This window comes from Sapajus apella, unplaced genomic scaffold, assembly GCF_009761245.1.
Source record: "Sapajus apella isolate SASKATOON/1434 unplaced genomic scaffold, GSC_monkey_1.0 scaffold12, whole genome shotgun sequence".
Lineage (NCBI taxonomy): Eukaryota > Metazoa > Chordata > Mammalia > Primates > Cebidae > Sapajus > Sapajus apella.
The window spans coordinates 37,254,948-37,274,098 of NW_022436952.1; the positions used below are offsets into that span (position 1 = coordinate 37,254,948).

Here is a 19,151-nt window from a genome sequence, read left to right on the forward strand (position 1 = left end):
GAAGTCTAGGGAAGAATAGGTATAAGTGGGGCACAGAGCATAGATTTCATCAAATGCTCACTGTGGTCCAGCTCCGTTCACAAAATGACTGTATTGGGATCTGCAGACAAAGCCTGAAAGCCAAAATCATAAAAAGGGCATTTGCCCAGACCTTCTGTTCTTTGTTTCTATAGAAAACTTTGTACATATATAGACTTCTCTTGTATTTCTACATATCTCCTTTGGCTCCTAGTAGAGGTGACAGAGGCCATGGCACCACTGAACTATGCTCTAATTATTTGTTGATGTGTTTTTCCCTGTTAATTGGATTTGCACCCCTAAGAGGTAGATAAACATTTGTCTTGTTCTTAAAGCAGTGTGTAGTATATGATACACATTCAATAAATATTTTCTCAATTATTAGTAAATAAATTAATGAACATGCACCAATGGTTTCCAAATCTTCATTTCCTTAAAAGGTATATACCAAGAAGAGATATTTTTCCTGAAAATTAATAATTTAACTTCCTGATAAAAACCATGTGAATTTGTAACTTCCTGATACAAACCATGTGAATTCAATTTTGATCAGAATTTTATCACCTTAGATATGTGGAACAAAAATGTTTTACACTTACCTAAAGATGAAACATGTCTTGACCACTAATCTACTTCTCCTACAATTTTTTTTTTTTTTTTTTTTTAGATGGCGTCTAGCTCTGTTGCCAGGCTGGAGGGCAGTGGTGCGATCTTGGCTCACTGCAACCTCCGCCTCCTGAGTTCAAGGGATTCTCTTGCCTCAGCCTCCTGAGTAGCTGGGATTACAGATGCGCAACACCACACCTGGCTAATTTTTGTATTTTTAGTAGAGACAGAGTTTCACCATGTTGGCCAGGATGGTCTCCATCTCTTGACCTCGTGATTCACCCACCTCGGCCTCCCAAAGTGCTGGAATTACAAATGTGAGCCACCACATCTGGCCTACTTCTTTTACTTCGCTGGCTGTCATTCTTTGTGTTAATAGTAGGCGAAGTAGGCCGGGCTCGGTGGCTCACAGCTGTAATCCCAGTACTTTGGGTGGCGGAGGAGTGTGGATCACCTGAGGTCAGGAGTTCAAGACCAGCCTGACCAAAATGAAGAAACCCTGTCTCTACTAAAAATACAAACGTGGTGGCATATGTCTACTCGGGAGGCTGAGGCAAAAAAATCGCTTGAACTCGGAGGCGGAGGTTGTGGTGAGCAGAAATCACGCCATCGCACTCCAGCCTGGGCAAGAAGAGGGAAATTCTGTCTCAAATAAATACTTAGCCGGGTGTGGTGGTGCATGTCTGTAATCCCAGCTACTTGGGAGGCTGAGACAGGAGAATCGCTTGAACCCGGGAGGTGGAGGTTGCAGTAAGCCGAGATCGCAACATTGCACTCCAGCTTGGGTAACAAGAGCGATACTCAAAAAAAAAAAAAAAAAAAAAAAAAAAAAAGTTATCTTAATTACATAGAAAGCTTTACAGTTTATACTCCACTTTACCATACATTATCTCAAGAATCCTGTGAGTTAGGGTTCCATTGTAGAGATAAAGGAATTAAAGCTCAAAAAGTTCAAGCCATTTACATAAGGTTTTAGAGCTGGGACTAGAAACCAGGTCTTCTGATTCCTATGGTAGAGCTCTTTCTCACTGCAAGGTTAATGGGCTTAAGCCTTTCATCTTCCGAAAGAATTTCTTAAGAGCATGTTACCATGAATAAGTAGATAATCAGTGCTGTCGTCCCTGAGTCAGTAAGAAGACCTAAGGATTTGAATATTACTTTTTCTAGAATGATATTTTGGTTCATAAACCACATATATTTCATTTATTTGAGTTCATTCAGCTTCCGGCTATGTGTATTTCTTGGCTATGTGTCTAGTTTCCTGTTTGGTCTCCCATGCATTGGTTCAAAGTTCTTACTTCTGAACCTTGCCTTCTCTTTTCCTGTTTACTACGGAGCTCTGGAAAAAACACAGTCAGATTGTTTAATCTGTGAACCATCCATCTTTGTTTAATTTTGTCTCACAGGCACCCCTGATCACCACCAGGGGGCAAAAGCCTACCAGCTGGCTTCCCTGCACTACACTCCATATAGGACTGTACAGTACAGGGACCCTCAGTGTCTGATTCTTGATGGAACCTCCCTGCTAATTATTTCAACCACAGGGCCCCAGGGAGAGAACAAAGGCTCAGCACAGAGGACTCTTGTGGCATTTAACCGTACAGCAGCCAGAAAGAGCTCATGACAGCCCTGTCAGTTTAAAAGGAGCAACGAGATCCAAGGGTTTTGAGTGATAAACAGGAGGGGGTGGGTTTTAATAACTGCAAACTCCCGAGTGTGTGTGTTTTCTACAGCTTTGATATGTACGGTGGTATTTACCAGCTCCTCCACTCAGACTGAGAAAAAGCTTTGTCAACCCTCTTTCTTTGTGTAAGTAATCAGTGGTATTTGCATTGTGTGATTTTTTTTCCATTTTAATCTTGATTTTCCATTACATTCTTGGCTCATGTTCTGCTGACAGTTTACCTCTGAGAAAATCATTCCCTTGAAATATCTTTTAATCTACATTTTTACATAGGTCTGTGAAATAATGACATTTAGACACGAAGGAGAAGAACGCTTAACGAGCAAAGCCTGTTTAATTAAGAGACTGTCTTCACAGCAGGAGGCAAGTGGGAGGTCAATAGAAGGCTGGACCCTCACAAGTCAGCGAGCCCAGCTTCCTCGGACTCCCAGGCGCACTCAGCTTCTCTTTCCTCCGGAATAATGAAAGAGTCTTTAGACAGGCAATAGAAGGAAGCATGAGGGTACCACTAACCTTTCCAGGGTATCAAACGGAAAATGGTTTTCTTTCCAGAAGTCTCATCATAAAACATGGACGGAAGGGTGGTAAAGTTCAGAAAAAGCCACCGATAACCGGGGCGAAGGGGGCAAACTGGTCTACCCCAGTCCTGTCCGCGCCCAGTGAGAGGGTTTGAAACCCCGCGGAGCCCGTTCCCACCAGTTTGCTTCAGGATTTTCACCTCAGCTGCTTTTTTCTAAGGTTGGTTAAGCTCTGCGCCGCCCCACCTCAGAAGATGGTTGTCTCTGAGGAGTGAGGACTCCAGCGGCCCCCCTCGCCCTGGGACCCCTCACCCGGCTGGCTCCCCTTGGCCCCTTCCCCCACCCCACTCCACAGCACCCTGCGCGGGCAAACCGCGCGTTTCCAGCGCGAAGGAGGCAACCCAAGAGGGGGCGGCGGTACGAGGCGCACGCACTCGACCGGCTTCCGGCAACTCAAGGGTTACGGCGAGGCGGCGGCGCGCGCTGAGGGGAGAGGCGGTAGCTGACAGGTGGCGCCTGCGCACTGGGAGCGCTCATTGTGCCCCGCAGCTGCCGAACCGCCCGCCCGCCGCCCGTTCCGCGCGTCAGTCGGCGAGAGTCTGGTGGTGGGTGCGGAGTCTGCAGCCGTTCCCGCGGCCTCCTCCTCCTCCCCGTTCCCTTCACCCCCATCCCGCACCCCTTTCCCCATCCCGGCTCCGTCACCCTCCCGCCCCCCACACTCAGGACAAGAATGCCCTGCCCGGAACAACCCAGCAGCGCCTAGATGGCTTTGGTCACGGTCCAGCGGTCACCTACCCCCAGCACCACCTCCAGCCCCTGCGCCTCGGTGAGTCCTTCCTGGCGGCCGCTCCGCTTGCTTCTGTCACTGCGGCTCCGCTTTGCCTCAGCGGGTCCCGCCGAACCCCACTGCGCACGCGCTGCGCCGCTTCCCAGGCCTTGGCACTCGGCTGCCGCGAACCCCCCACACCCTCATCTTAAAGACGAGCAGCAGGAACTATGAGACGTTGATTTTTGCCCCCATCACTCTGAGCACCTAGCTCCTCACAATCCTCGCCCTGAAATCCCCTGCGGCATGCCTCCCTATGGCTTGAGCACTTCCTTCTGGTAATGAGTCATTCTTGCTTTTCACCCTCCCCCTTCTTTTACCCTCTGTTGCTTTGCTGCAGGGAGGGGACCGTGAGCCTCCTGCGTTGCCCCTTACCCACACCCACATCTCTTACCCATACCATTTCATGGACCCGTTCAGTATTTGCACACTGCACACCCTTCTTCGGATTCGCCAGGGTGCGCCTTCCCCTAGTCACTTGCTGGCTTTCTTGTGCCCCGTACTGTTCAGGCTTTGAACTGCCCAACGGTAGTTACTCCTTGGTTTCTCCCTCCTCCCCCTCACCCCAAAGGGTGGCATTGATCTCTGTTTCTCGGATCTCTTACCTTTCCTCTGTGAGGTCCCGAAGCATCTGGTACTGCTTGGTGATCAGTGCCAAAATATTTCCGTCTTACAGATATTTATGCTTTATACTCATTGCTCATGATCATTCTTGTTCTTAGTCGTGTTTGTATGGCTCGTTACCTCGGATGCCTATGCCAATAAAGCATGCTCCCAGAAGGAAAATACACAGTAGCCAGCCTTTCCCCGCTGGGCCCGTCTTTGCCTTCTCTCCTCGCCCCACCCCCACTCTTTTACACTCCATTCTCTTAGGCTTCGTTTTTGAAAATATTTATTTTTAAAAACAACATATTGCACCAGTGGGGCAAATGGGCTTTGAAAAACAAACATCCAGATGTTTTAGAGAGAAATAGACTGAATGAAAAATGCAAGCAACTGGAAAAACCACCTTGAACTTCCTACAGAACTGTAATTTTAAAAACTGTATTGATGGATGTAGTAGTAACAAGTTGCAAAAAAAAGGTATTTAATAAACACTCTACCAGTTTCCACTTAAAAAAAAAATCAGGTTACTCTTAATATTTGTATGTTAACTGAAGTGTGAGCTTTGATATCCTGAAATTTGCTGGCTTGTGATTTCAGTATAGTTCCCTGAATTTCAGAATTTTGTTGTGTATGGTTGTGGTTTCTTCTTTTCTGTGCTTTCATTGCATTTTGTGTGAACAAACTGACAACTCTATCTTAATTCAATAAGTGATTGTATTTCAAAGGTTAAGATAATCTCGTGTTGTTTCAGAGAATAGAACTGAGATCCTTGGTTGAGGAAGGCGATTTCCAGTGATTGTAAGGAAGAATTTGTAACAGTGGAGTGCACTGCCTTGCAAAATAGTGAGTGCACATTGCTGGAAATATTCAAGCAAAGGCTGGAGAACATTTTGCCTGGGAAGCAGTATAAAGAATTCCTGCAGTAGGGGACTATTTCTAAGACTTTTCTAAGACTATTTCTAAGTCTAAGATTTTGTGCTTCAAAGCCGGCAAAACATTTTAGGGTCCTCCGAAGATAAGTATCATAGGGATAAAAATTTAATATAATTTAGTCTTATGTGTAGTACTTTATGCTAGTTTTTGGAAAGTCATTAACATACCATCAAATCTTCTTAAGTCACTCCACTAGTAAACTCTTTGGTTTGTGCTTACTAGGCCTAATTTTGAAGAAATCGATTGAAAGTTAGTAAAGTCATGGAAATAAACTAGAAATCAGTACTATAGTAACATTATTTTCCTTAGGCATTTTTGAAAACAGTTTATGCTATGATAACAACATATGTATATCAAGTTGTCTTCATACTAATTTACTTGAAGTAAATTAGTATACAATAAGACTTTGTACACTTGCTATGACTCATTAGCCAAAACTTGAGTTACTTTAGAATCTTGAGGTATGTTAATAGTCACTTTTGACATAGGTAATTAAATTGATTGTGTAATAGGCTCAGTTGTTGAGCAAAATGACTAATATTTCTATATCAACTTCACTGGTTATTTCAGTTGTTTATACTTGGCCCAGTATGCAAAGGAATCTGAAGGTTGGTGTACCAATCAGCATCGTTAGCATAACTGATAAGCTGCTTACCTTTCCCTTCAAATTGTCTTCCTATTGGACTTCATCCAGAGTTCTGTTCAGCTGAGTTGTCTAGAGGAACTTGTACTCTCGTATTTGGCTGCTGTCTGACCTCCATATATTTTGCTGTTGCATCTCATGCTGCATAAATAGGTTGGGTTGTTTGTTTTAAAATAGAGAGCAAAAAGAACCTAAAGAACCATGAAAGAAGAGATTTAATTTTGTGAGGCTGGAAATTTACATTTTTAAATTAATCACTTTAAGCATGCTGTTAATACTTTTTCACTATAGAATGCAGGGCATTTTAATACTGCCAGCTCTTTAGTGTTGTTTCATTAGGCATTAAACAATATGCTAGGTGTGAGTGACCATTGTAGATACCAAGATGTATAAGAAATTGACCTGTTCATCAGGATCATGCAATCTGGGGGGCTGGAGCATTGGAGGAAGCACAAACATGAGGTAAGAGGGTGGAAAAGAAGAATGAGGGGAATGATACTGTAGGTATGTGAAGAGTTTGTAATGGCCATAAGTATTATCTGAGTTCAGATTAAGATAAGTTCACTAGTGGCAATGTTAATAAATAATAAGAGTAATAACAATATCTAACATTTCTTGGGTCCTCATCTATGCCAGGCATCATATTAAGTGCTTTCCATGAACTAATTCATTTACTTTTTTCACAATATGCCTCAAGGAAGTTGCTCTTATCCCCATCTTATAGATGAAGAAGCTGAGGCAAAGAGTTATTAAGGAATATGCCCAGTGTCACTCAGCCAGTAGGTGATTGGAGTTGTAATTCAAACCCAGATGTGTCTAACTTTAGAATCAAATCTTTTTCTCATGGGTGATCAAGGAAGTATGTCTACTAGGTGGTTCTCAAACTAGTTCTTGAAGAATGGATTGAATTTCTATAGGCCAAAATAGAAGCTGTGAAGAAGAGAGTATTGCAGGTCAGGAGAAATTGTGTACTTTAAAACTTAGAGGCAAAAGAGTACAGGGCATATCTGAAGGAATTAAATGGATCAGTTTGAGGAAGGATTTGTTAGGGAGAATAGTAAGAGATAAAGGTGAGGAGGCAGCTAGGGCTGCACGGGGACTACTGAGCTTGGGAGTTTGGAGTTTGAACGTGATGGAGAAGGTAATGAAGAATCTGCTGAGGTTTTGAGTAGATATGATCACAGTGGCATTTTAAGAATTTTTTTTATTATTTTCTATTTTAGATAGGGTCTCACTCTGTCACTTAGGCTGGAGTGCAGTAGCACAATCTTGGCTCACTGCAACCTCTGCCTTTCAGTCTCAAGTGATCCTCCCACTTCAGCCTCCCTAGTATCTGGGACTATAGGCATCAAGCCTGGTAATTTTTGTATTTTTTTGTAGAGATGGAGTTTCACCATGTTGCCCAGGCTAGTCTTGAATTCCTGGCCTTCTAAAGTGCTGGGACTACAGGGATGAGCCACCACACCTGGCCTATTTTAAGAAAATTGACCTAGTAGATATCAAAGATATCAGAGAGCTTTGAAAAAGAGAGCCATGAGTAGAGCCAGTGAGAGGTTGTTCTAGAAGCCCAAGTGTGAGATAATAAATGCCCAAACTGGGATTTTGAAGTGGTAATGGAAAGAAGGAGACAGATGTGAAGGGTTGTGGAAAAGACTTGGGCACTGATTAGATTTAGGAGGGGAGGGATCAGAGATGTCAACTCTTAGGATAGATATTGTTCCTCCTAGATTATAGGTGTTTCCTGATTAATAGAGGGCAATGAAAGAATCATCTCTGTCTCTTTCTATTCTTTCTGGTATGAATTTTCTTTTTTAAAACTTCTTTTTTATTTAAAAAAATGTATCATTAATGGACAACACATATTTATGGTATACAACATGATGCTTTGATACATGTGTACATTATGGAATAATTAAGTCAGGCTAATTAACATATCACTTCACCTAGTTAGCTTTTTTTGTGGTGAAAACATTTAAAATCTACTCTCTTAGTAATTTTCTTCCTTTTTCCTTTCCTTTCCTTCCCTTCCCTTTCCCTTTTCCCTTCCCTTCCCCTTCCCTCTACCCTTCCCTCTTCCTTTTCCTTTTCCCTTCCCTTCCCCCTTCCCTTCCCTCTTCCTTTCCCCCTTCCCTTCCCTCTTCCCTTTCCCCTTCCCTTCTGTTCCCTTCCCTTCCCTTCCCTTCTACTGAGTCTCTCTCTGTTGCCAGGCTAGAGTGCAGTGGTGCCATCTTGGCTCACTGCAATCTCTGCCTGGGTTTAAAGGATTCTACTGCCTCAGCCTCCCAAGTACCTGGGACTACAGGCACGAGCCATCACGCCCAGCTAATTTTTGTATTTTTTAGTAGAGACGGGATTTCACCATGTTGGCCAGGATGGTCATGATCTCTTGACGTCATGATCTGCCCGCCTCAGCTTCCCAAAGTGCTGGGATTACAGGAGTGGCCCTTTCTTTTTTAAGATGGGGTCTCACTATAGCACAGGCTGGAGTGCAGTGGCACAATCATAGCTCACTGCAGCCTCAAGCTCCTGGGCTCAAGTGATCCTCCTACCTCAGCCTCCTGAGTAGCTGGAACTGACCAGCTAATTTTAATTTTTTTTCTTTGTAGAGATGAGGACTTACTTGGGGACTTGCTGCCCAGGCTGGCCTTGAACTCCTGGCTTCAAGGGATGCTCCTGTTTCAGCCTCCTAAAGAATTGGGATTATAGGCATGAGCCACTGTGACCGGCCACAAAATGTACACTACATTATGATTGACTACAGGAACTATATTGTACGATAACTGGTTAAGTTACTCCTCCTGTCTAATGGAAACTTTGTACCCTTTCACCATCATCTCCTCCCTGTTCTCCCACCAACCCCTAGTCTGCTGTGAATTTTCTGAATTGATACCTATATTGGTCCAGGGTTAAATAAACACAGTATAATACAATAATAGTATTTTAGTTTTCTGTAGTGCCCTATGCTTTTCAGAGTGGTTTTTGGTGTATGTGTGTGTTTGTGATCTAATTTAATTCTCAAGCAACTCCAAAAGTTATGCAGGACAGGTACCACAGTTTAAAGACTTGGCCAAAAGTGGCAATATGTGGGTGTAATAACTGCATAGAACTAAGTTCCTTGACTGCTGGTTTATATCTCTTTCCATGTTGTGATAAGAGAAACAGCATATGCAGTTTCCGATCCTCAGACTTGACTGCCAGTTGAGTAAAGGTGCAAGACATGAGGCACAATCAAGAACTCACTCTCTCTGGAGCTCGTATATATTGCAACCTTGACTACCTAAAACAGAATCATCTAAGTTTGTGCAAATCATTTTAGGTGATAGCTTTGTTTGAAGCCTATCAACTCTTCATGTATACATAAATCTTATTAATGTGGATATTTAGGTTCCTTATTCTTAGATTACCAACAGCAAAAGGAGAATGGAAAATTACAGGTGCTGCTAAAGGCAGGCTCCCTATGGTGCTGGGAAAGGATGGCTGTTGGTTTCACCACAAGGGAAGAGGAAAAAAAAAAAAACCACGAGTAGCTGGCATAAGAAAAAAATTGAGCAATTCTTGCCTACTTAATATAGGGACAGATAGCCCTCTAGGACCCAGTAGCTCCTGAGAGCTACTATTATATGTTCCTATTGATGATTCTGAATTATCACAAGAAGACTTACTCTTGTTTTAAATCTTGATTTAAGCAGTCAGAATTGAGTGTGGTGTATTTTTAGATGCCCTTCTAAGTTTCACCAAAATTTTGACATTTAAGATGCATATTTTAATTAATTGATAAATCCATTTACATATATATATTTATTTCTTGATGCTAAATAAATATTGAGTTATATGTACATGTGTATTAAATATGGCACAACTCTCTCCCTCAGTAGAGAAAATAAAGCCAAGGCAGATATGAAATTGATTTCTATTAAGTATAAACACAAGTAATGCTTTTCCTGATTTATGTATTAGTGACAGAGAAAAAAAAGTGATGCTTTTGAATTTTTTGAAGACAGCTTTAGAAATTTTCATAAACTCCAGAAATGACTATTATAGGAAATCCAGAAATACAGAGAAGTACAGAAAAGACAAAAAAAAAGATATGTGCCATTTATTTTATAAAGCTGAAGTGCTTCTATATATATAATTTTATATCTTTTTTTTTAGAAATTTGGTATATATCACAGATGTATTGCCGTATCATTTTAAATGACTGCATTCAGTAGTTTTTGTTTGTTTGCTTGTTTGTTTTGTTTTGTTTTTTGAGTCATAGTCTCAGTCTGTTGTCCAGACCGGAGGGTAGTGGCACAATCTCAGCTCACTGCAACCTTTGTCTCCTGGGTTCAAGCCATTCTCCCTTCTCAGCCTGCCAAGTAGCTGGGATTACAGGAGTGCACCACCATGCCTGACTGAGATTACAGACATGAGCCATTGCACCCTGATGCATTCAGTAGTTTTAACTCATTCTAACCATTCCATTATTGATTGGCATTTGTTTTTTCTAACCACCACTCCACCCCCGGTTTTTTGTTTGTTTGTTTGTTTGTTTGAGACAGGGTCTCACTCTGTTGCCCAGGCTTGAGTACAATGGTGCAATCACAGCTTACTGAAGCCTTGACCTCCTAGGCTCAAGTGATCTTTCCATCTTAGCTTCCCAAAAAGCTGGGACCATAGACACGTACCACCATGCCCAGCTAATTATTTTATATTTTGGAGAAATGGAGTCTCATCCTGTTGCCCAGGCTGGTCTCAAACTCCTGGGTTCAAGCAATCCTCTTACCACGGCCTCCCAACATGCTGGGATTACAGATGTGAGTCACCACATCCAGCACTTTCTTTTCTATTATGAATTATATTACAATAAGCATCACTGGCTATAAATATTTGACTCAGTTGGGAACATTTATTACGATTTCAAGAAATGCAATTACTTGATTATAAGGAATAAATAATTTTAAGACTTCTGTTATATATTTATACTTTCTAGAAAGATTATTCCAATTAATGTTTATTCCAACTAGCATAGTATAAGAATGCTCATTTTTCCTAACCTAATTTACAGTGAATATTCTTATTTCATTTTTATTTTTGAGTTGGTGTCTTGTTATTTCCCAGGCTAGTCTTGAACTCCTGGGCTCAAGCAGTCCTCCCACTTCAGCCTTCTGAGTAGCTGGGATTATAAGCGTATGCCAATGTGTCCAGCCTCATTTCATTTTTATTTTAATCACTACTATTTTTTTAGGATAAACAGTAGTACTTAGTTGGTTTGATTTGTATTTTATTGTTAGGTCAGGTACTTTTTTCAAATGCTTATTAGGCATTTACATTAAAGTTTTTGAAAAGATATATTTTTTGATGTATAATCTATAAACTCTGAAATGTACCTGTTTTAGTAGGTATACAATCCAATTATTTTTAGTTAACTTACAGAGTTGTGCAACCCTCACTTCAATCATATTTCCTTTTTATGAGCTATTTTTCTTTTCAGTTTGTGTACCCTTTTGCTGTATTATGAATATTAACACTTTATGGTATTTTTTTAACAAACTATTTGCTTTTTAATTCAGTTTGTATGATTCTTAGAATAAAGTCTACAATTCAGATTGCTAGTGAGACCTTAAATGAGCCAACCTTGCATTCCTCTTCAGCCCTGTCTCTTCCCAAGTCCCTGCCTTGCACACTGCTCACAGTTAAGCTGACATGCCCATGCTTCCTTTGGTTTTTAGGCTTTTGCACATGCTGTTTCCTTTACCTGGAACACTTTTCCTTCATCTCTCTACCTAACTAATTCCTACTCATTCTTCAGGTCTCAGCTTAAATGTCACTTCTTCTGGGAAGCTTCCCTGACTCCACCCCCTCAGACCATGGTAGGTGCTCCTTGCACGCATACCATAGCACCCTGTACTTACCCATGGTGGCTCTTATCTTTTTACTGTACTTATTTTATTACCTATCTCCCCCACTAACCTATAAGTCAGATACTGGGTCATTTGCATATTTTTGTATTATCAAAGCTCAAAAGTATTTGACACATGGAGCTGGGCACAGTGCCTCATGCCTGTAATGCTAGCACTTTGGGAGGTCGAGGGGAGTGGATCACCTAAGGTCAGGAGTTCGAGACCAGGCCAAGATGGTGAAACCCTGTCTCTCCTAAATATATAAAAATTAGCTGGGTTTGGTGGCAGGTGCCTGTACTCCCAGCTACTCAGGAGGCTGAGGCAGGAGAATCACTTGAACCTGGGAGGCGGAAGTTGCAGTGAGCCGAGATCATGCCATAGCACTCCAGCCTGGGCAACAAGAGTGAAACTCCCTCTCAAAAAAAAAAAGGTATTTGACACATCAATCAATGGATGATCAATGGATATAGTCATATTTAGCAATCTTTTCTATTTTGAGTTCTTCCGTTGTTTTTAAGCAGATATAGGCAGATATCCTGAAAAGCCCAAAGGATATGATCACTTTTAAGACTTTTGATACATGTTGCCAAATTATCCTGCAGAAAGGTTGAATCAATCTTTGTTTACAAGCAGTGTATAAAAATGTTTCATTGTACGCTCACAGCCTTAAGTATCATCATTGTCATAGGGATATTTATTGAACACTTACTGTATACTAGACACTGTGTTAAGTACCTTATGTGCATCACGTTGCTTAATTTTCACATCACTCTTGTGGGGTATTACTATTCTATCGATTTTACCAAGAAAATTCAAACTCAGATAAGTGAAGTGAATTGTCCATGGTTATAGGTCTGGTGTCTGACCTCAGAACCCCTTCTCTTAATCACTAGTATTTTATTGTTGTTTTAATTTACATTTTGAAAAATCAGAGGCTAAACATTTTTTCAAATATTTGTTATTATGTGTTTTATTATATACTACTTGTTTTGTAAATCATTCATGTTCTTTGCCCAGCTTTCTTCATGTCTGTTTATTTTTTCCATATTGGTGTGTAAGTATTCTTTTTTTTTATTCTGTCTTTTTGTTTTTTTTTTCCTTTTTGTGGAGAATGGGGTCACGCTATATTGCCCAGGCAGGTCTTGAACTCCTGGGCTGAAGCTATCCTCCCACCTCTCCCTCCCTAAGAGCTGGGATTACACTCGTGAGCCACAGCGCCCGGCCAGTATTCTTTACATACTAAGAATATTGCAAATTTTCCCCTAAATTTTCATTTGCCATTTTGTTTTGTTTATTTTATTCATTTGTATATACAAACATTTACAACATTTTAATGCCATCAATTCAGTCTTGCGTGTGGGTTTTCCATTATTTTTTCTTAGTAAGTATAGAAATATTCTACTTATTGAAAAAGTTTAGAACTATATGTTTTAAAGCTATTAATGGTATTATTTTTATATTTTACTTTTAATTGTCTGAAATTAATTTTACTACATGATATGAAGTAAGGATTATGTTTATTTTCTTCCAAATAGTTAATGGCTTGTCCCAGTTCATTTTATGACACAGTCACTCCTTTTTTCCAATGGTATGGCACTCCTCCTTGGGAAATACTAAATTCTCCAATACTTAATTCAAGTGTAAGCTGAAGTATGTTCCATTGAAGTTCCATTGCAAGTCTCATAGGAATTTTGTTAGGTTAGTATATATTACTTAGTATTTATTGAATTGCATGCATAGAAAATAAACTTTAAACTAGCTTACATTTTAAATTTTCACTCAAGTATCTGGGAAGTCCAGAGAAAGAGAAGGCCTTTGGTACTCAAAAAGTATCTTCAGGTTTCTCATCTTTTCCATCTGGCTTTAAGTAAGAGGGAGCAGTTTCTGGATTATGCTCATGCTGAAAAAGATATTGTGCAGTACTGCCTTCCTATGTAGTGCCATTAAATATCACTCCTGGTTTCAGTGGCTTAAGACTTACTGTTTTTCCGTTAAATGCCTGCTGTAGTGTTGTCTATAGCAGTGCCTAGCCTTTTGAAAACATTCACATGTCCATGCTTTATATTTATTTGTTAATCCATTTCAAAAAAGCAAGAACACCTAGCTGTAGTTTTTCCATTCAGTAAACCTAGTAGTAGGGAAACTATTTCCAATTTAAATAAAAAAGTGTAATTCTTGATGAGCCCCTTTACCCAACATAAAATATCTCAGAGGCTGGGTATACATGAGTAATACCCTAAGAATTTTGTTAACCAGAAGTATTTAATGAGTGCTATATTGTGTAGGTAATCTCATCCATTCCCTTCCTTTGTTTCTCAGCACCGAATTCTTTTTAAATACGTTTATAAACTGCCCGGCATTGTCTTGCCCATCTGAGCAGCACAGCTGCTGATCACAGTGCCCCTCATTTTCCTGTCAAGGGAAAGCCTGGTGAGGTACTCTTGGCTATGAAATGTAATGGAAGGTCCCAGGGTTCTCTAGACTTCCTGAAAGATAGAGGGAAGTACTTCATTTATTGAGTGGGAAAGAATGTGCTTAGAAATAGATGGGGAGAGGTAATATTCTGTTCCAGCTTAGATTTTATGGAACTGCTTGATTCAATTTTCTGAAAAACGTAATTAGTATCTTTATATGTCTGATACATATTTATCTACTTACTTATTTATACCACTGCTGGGGATCCAGCAGCCACTTATTCTCTGGCCTCAGGAAGCTTAGAGAAGAAGTAGAAAGACTGATATTAAATAGGTGAATAGATTACAGTGTAGTAGTCACAAATACATGTGCCTTGAGAAAGAGGAAGAAGGCCAGCAAGGACTTCTTGAGCCTTGAAGAGTGAGCGGGAATTGGTCAGCAAACAGAGGGTTGGTTATGGGGGTGAGTAACAGGAGGGAAAGAAGCATTCTTTTTTTTTTTTTTTTTTTTTTTGGAAAGTCTTGCTCTGTCACTCAGGCTGGAGTGCCGTGGCGCAATCTTGGCTCACTGCAACCTCCGCCTCCTGGGTTCAAGCGATTTTCCTGCCTCAGCCTCCCGAGTAGCTGGGATTACAGGCATGTGCCGCCACACCTGGCTAATTTTTGTATTTTTAGTAGAGACAGGGTTTTGCCATGTTGGCCAGGCTGGTCTTGAACTCCTGACCTCAAGTGTTCTGCCTGCCTCAGCCTCCCAAACTGTTGGGATTACAGGCATGAGCCACAGCGCCTGGACGAAAGAAGCATTCCTAAGCATGAACTTAAGGTACAGGACTACAAATAGCATGATATATGCTGGGAACCAGAGGCAGTACAATGCTGATGCCATGTAAAGTGCAGAAAATAAGGCTGGAGAAGTAAAGATAATTTTTTCTGAATTTTAACATCTGCACCCTTACTTTTACCTTGAATATAATTGGCTTTTTTTTTTAAAGTGACTGCAAATTTGTGATTGTAGACACTGGGTTCAGCGCTAACTAGGCATCACAAATAACCATTGGAAGTAGTACTGTTATTGTTTTCAATTTACAGATGAAGAAACTGAGTCTCAAGGAGGTGTCTAGATTCCCTAGCTAGAAATGGCAGAGCTGGGATTTGAACTTTGTCACAGTCGGAAAGCTACTACTATACTAAATCTCCCCCACCCTTGGTGTCACCGTCTCAGTGTCAATCAAAGTGCTGTTTGTTTGATTGATTGATTGATTATTTGAGATAGGATCTCCATCTGTCACCCACCCTAAAGTGCAGTGGTGTAAACATGGCTCACTGCAGCCTTCAACCTCCTGGGCTTAAGTGGGATTCTTCTGCCTCAGCCTCCTATGTACCTGGGACCACAGATGCACACACCCTCATGCCCAGCTAAATTTTTAAATTTTTTATAGAGATGGGGTCTCACTTTGTTGCCTAGGGTGGTCTCAAACTCATGGGCTCAAGCAGTCCTCCCACCTCGGCCTCCCAAAGTGCTGTCAGGATTACAGGCATGAGCCATGTGTACTGGCCTCATGTACTCTATTTTTTAATCATTTAGTGTTAAGCGTTATGTTTGCCCTGCCATAGTTTGAATCATTGCAATTTGTGTCCTTTTGCTGCTTCTGCCTTAGTACTTAATACTAAGGCAGTTCAGCAGAAGTTTGTTGAGAGCCTTCTCAAGCACTGAGGGATGTTATAAGGCATTATCTTTGCCTTCAAATTTACAAGTCTAGTGGGGAAGGCAGCTATAAACTCAGCATGTATAATTACTTCATATGGTGAGCAGTAGGAAAGGCACAAACCAAATGTGTACAGGTGAAGAAGACATCAGTACTAAAGGGGATAATGGTCAGGGAATTCAGAACAAACTAAATTGAAAAGATGGAGGAGCAAAATACCTTTGCAGCTAGCAAAATGAGATAAATTTTTTCCTTCTAGATATTAATCCCTTTCAGTTTCATTTACAAGTAGAAGCCAGTTGTTTTTTTTTTTCTCTACAGAGTGATTATTATAAGATCAGTTATCTAAGACATGGGAGCCAGATTTGAAACTTCTATGTTTGGAAAGTTTGGAAATCACCAATGACGGTGATTTAGGGTTGTTATTTGGTGTTTGTGGGTAATACTGGGTAATACTTTGCCCCTCGCCCATTCTTGCTCTCCCATCTCTGTACTTTTCCTCACTTAAAGAAAAGGGAAACAAGCTGACAAACCTTTTTTTTTTTTTTAACTGCTGCAGACAGATAAGGAATTGTAAGAAATTATATTTATTGAAGTTAAAGAAGACACCTCCAGGCAGATTGCTGATTAGAGCAGTGATTCTCCTATTGTTGCATCAGACACATATAGAAACAGTAGGAATTTGAGATAGCCCTTTCTTCATAATTACAATATTTAGCATGTCTCAGGCAAGTATTAGGATAAACCACATGTTAGCATCTTGTAACACATCTTAATCTATTAAGGAAGCTCATTGATTCTTTGGGGTTTGATAAAGTGATTGTAATTTAGAATAAAAATGTTATCTGCCAATTATCCTAACTTAAGCCTTATGCCGGGTTGGAGGGTGGGGAAGCCCTAAAAGTACTTTTACTTCTCTCTTTAGGCCTTCAAAAATACCTGTAACATTAGCTGGGCGTGGTGGTGCATGCCTGTAAACCCAGCTACTCCAGAGACTGAGGCACGAGAATCGCTTGAGCCTGGGAGGCCACGGTTGCAATGAGTCACACGACTGCACTCCAGCCTGGGTGACAGAGCAAGACTCTGTCTCAAAAAACAAACAAAGAAAAAACCTTTAACAACATGATGCAGCGCAGGGTCTGGAAAACCGTCTACTTAAATTTGAATCCTGAATTTATAATTTACTAGACTTAGACAAGTCACTTAACTGCTCTATGCTTTGGTTTACCCACCTATAAAATAGGGCAATATGGTACTTCTTTCACAAAAATATTGTAAGTGTTAAGCCAGGGAGTGCATTAGCGCCATGCCTGGCACCAAATAAACATGTATTCACAAAGTATTAATCATTTTTATAATAATGGTGATTTAAGGTTGTTATTTGGTTATAAGCACTTTTTTCATTATAACAAATTTGGTGGGGAAGTTATTTGCTTTATGGCACTGTAATTCACATGGATAGCCTATTTCAGAGTTTTATTTCTCTTTATCACTTTTTAAATTTTTGTTACTTCGTAATGGCTTCATTTTTTTAAATTAGAAAATCTTTGTTTTAGTTGCCAATTTCCACAGCAGAGTATTTTGTGTTTGATTTTGTAATGACCCTGGAGCAGCATACCGAATGATTAATGCAACTGTAGCCTTTAAAAATCTTCTTCCCTTGAGAGTTTATCGATTTAATAGGCTATGCTTAGCAGCATATTAATCTGTTGAATGTTTTTTATATGGCAGGACAGATCGTTGCCAAGTGGTCACCTTAGTTTGCATAGTCAAATCGTAAACTGAATAATTTTTAGTGGTTGAGACTATAAATCATGTGACAAAATAGAAATTGCCAGATATCTTTTTTTAATATGGAGAATCCAAAGACACTGAGTGTATTCATGGATTTAAATATATCTTTGTAAAGGGAAACAATAGGTGAGAAGAATGATCTGTCTAATCCAGCTATTACGAGCAGTTGGCAGTTGAAATTGAATGCTGCTCTTAGATGCATTTCCAGAGCAACTGAATGTGCTTTTTCTATAAGTGTCTGAAGCAACAATAGGGAACATGTGAATGAACTCACATATGATATAACAAGAGGTCCTTGGTTCAGGCTTTGGTTGCATTTAGATTACAGTTTTTATTATTGAATCCTATCAAAAAACAGAAACCTATTTCTTCTTTGAGTGCTGAAAAAAAATTACACTAAGTTTTCTGTGAACATAATATGTTGATTTGTCTTTGATCTGTCTATACAAACTGAAACGCTGAGCATTTTTATGCTGATTCCATTTTTTTTTTTTTTTATTAAACTTTAAAGGAAACTGTATTGACTGTAAAGGACATCTGGTTAGGCAAGGTGCAATTGAAAAATCCAGGAACTACTCCCATACTTGCCTACTAAACATTTACATAACATGTGTGATATAGAATCTTGAAAATTAAATCTTAGGCTTTTAGGAGAAATAAAATATTTTAGGACATTTTCATTTAAGCACCATTTTGTGTGATTTTAATCTATAGGATTAAAAAATTAAGGTACCTTTATTAAAAAACAAAACAAAACAGGAGGCTGGGTATTGTGCCTCATGCTTGTAGTCCTGGCACTTTGGGAGGCCAAGGTGGGCGGATCACTTGAGCCCAGGAGTTCAGACCAGGCTGGGCAACTTAGCAAGACTCCATTTCTACCAAAAACACCAAAAAAACCCCACAAGTAGTGTTCTTATATTCTTGAAATTGTCTTATAGAAAATATAGTTGTGGCTCAAAAATGAAAATATTTCAAGGCACAAAGCTGATTTGGACCTCTGTATTGATCAGCTTATTCAAAATGTCAGTCTGCTGAAAATTAGAAATAAGAGATGTTGGTCACCAAATTAGTCTTCAGTTTGTTTCCAGGTATCCTTTCGGGTAATTCAAGACACTTTGAAGAAGACTATTTTAACAGATCTCAGCTTATAATGTTTTTTCATAGATTTTTTTTCTCACTTTATTAGATTGAATTCATTGGCAAACACTTATAAGTTACTGCTATATATAAGACTTTGTATCATTTAAGCTGCTGGTATAGCCTACTCTTTAAAGTAAGTTGCCTTATTTTGAACATGTGATTTAGAATATTTTATGGTTGAGGTTCTTTGTTTTACTCTTTCTTCATTGTGATGATATACCGAAGTCTCCCATTTGATTTTGTACTTTTTTTTTTTTTTTTGAGACAGAGTCTCACTCTGTCGCCCAGGCTGGAGAATAGTGGCACGATCTCAGCTCAGTGCAACCTCTGCCTGCTGGGTTCAAGTGATTCTCCTGCCTCAGCCTTCTGAGTAGCTGGGAC

General features: G+C 40.1%; 1 protein-coding gene across 3 annotated transcripts in view; it reads left to right on the forward strand.

Annotated features, from left to right (window-relative positions):
* Positions 1-3,361: 3,361 nt before the first annotated feature.
* The window catches only part of SSH2 (slingshot protein phosphatase 2), a 291,139-nt gene continuing 275,349 nt past the window's right edge, over positions 3,362-19,151 (forward strand). For 2 of the 3 annotated variants that reach the window (XM_032279317.1, XM_032279318.1), the window contains exon 1: positions 3,422-3,652. In XM_032279317.1, coding sequence (XP_032135208.1) covers positions 3,590-3,652 — 63 coding nt within the window. In that variant the 5' untranslated portion in view covers positions 3,422-3,589. Of the gene's footprint in view, positions 3,653-19,151 lie in introns of all 3 variants that reach the window. The other variant, XM_032279320.1, reaches the window with a different exon arrangement.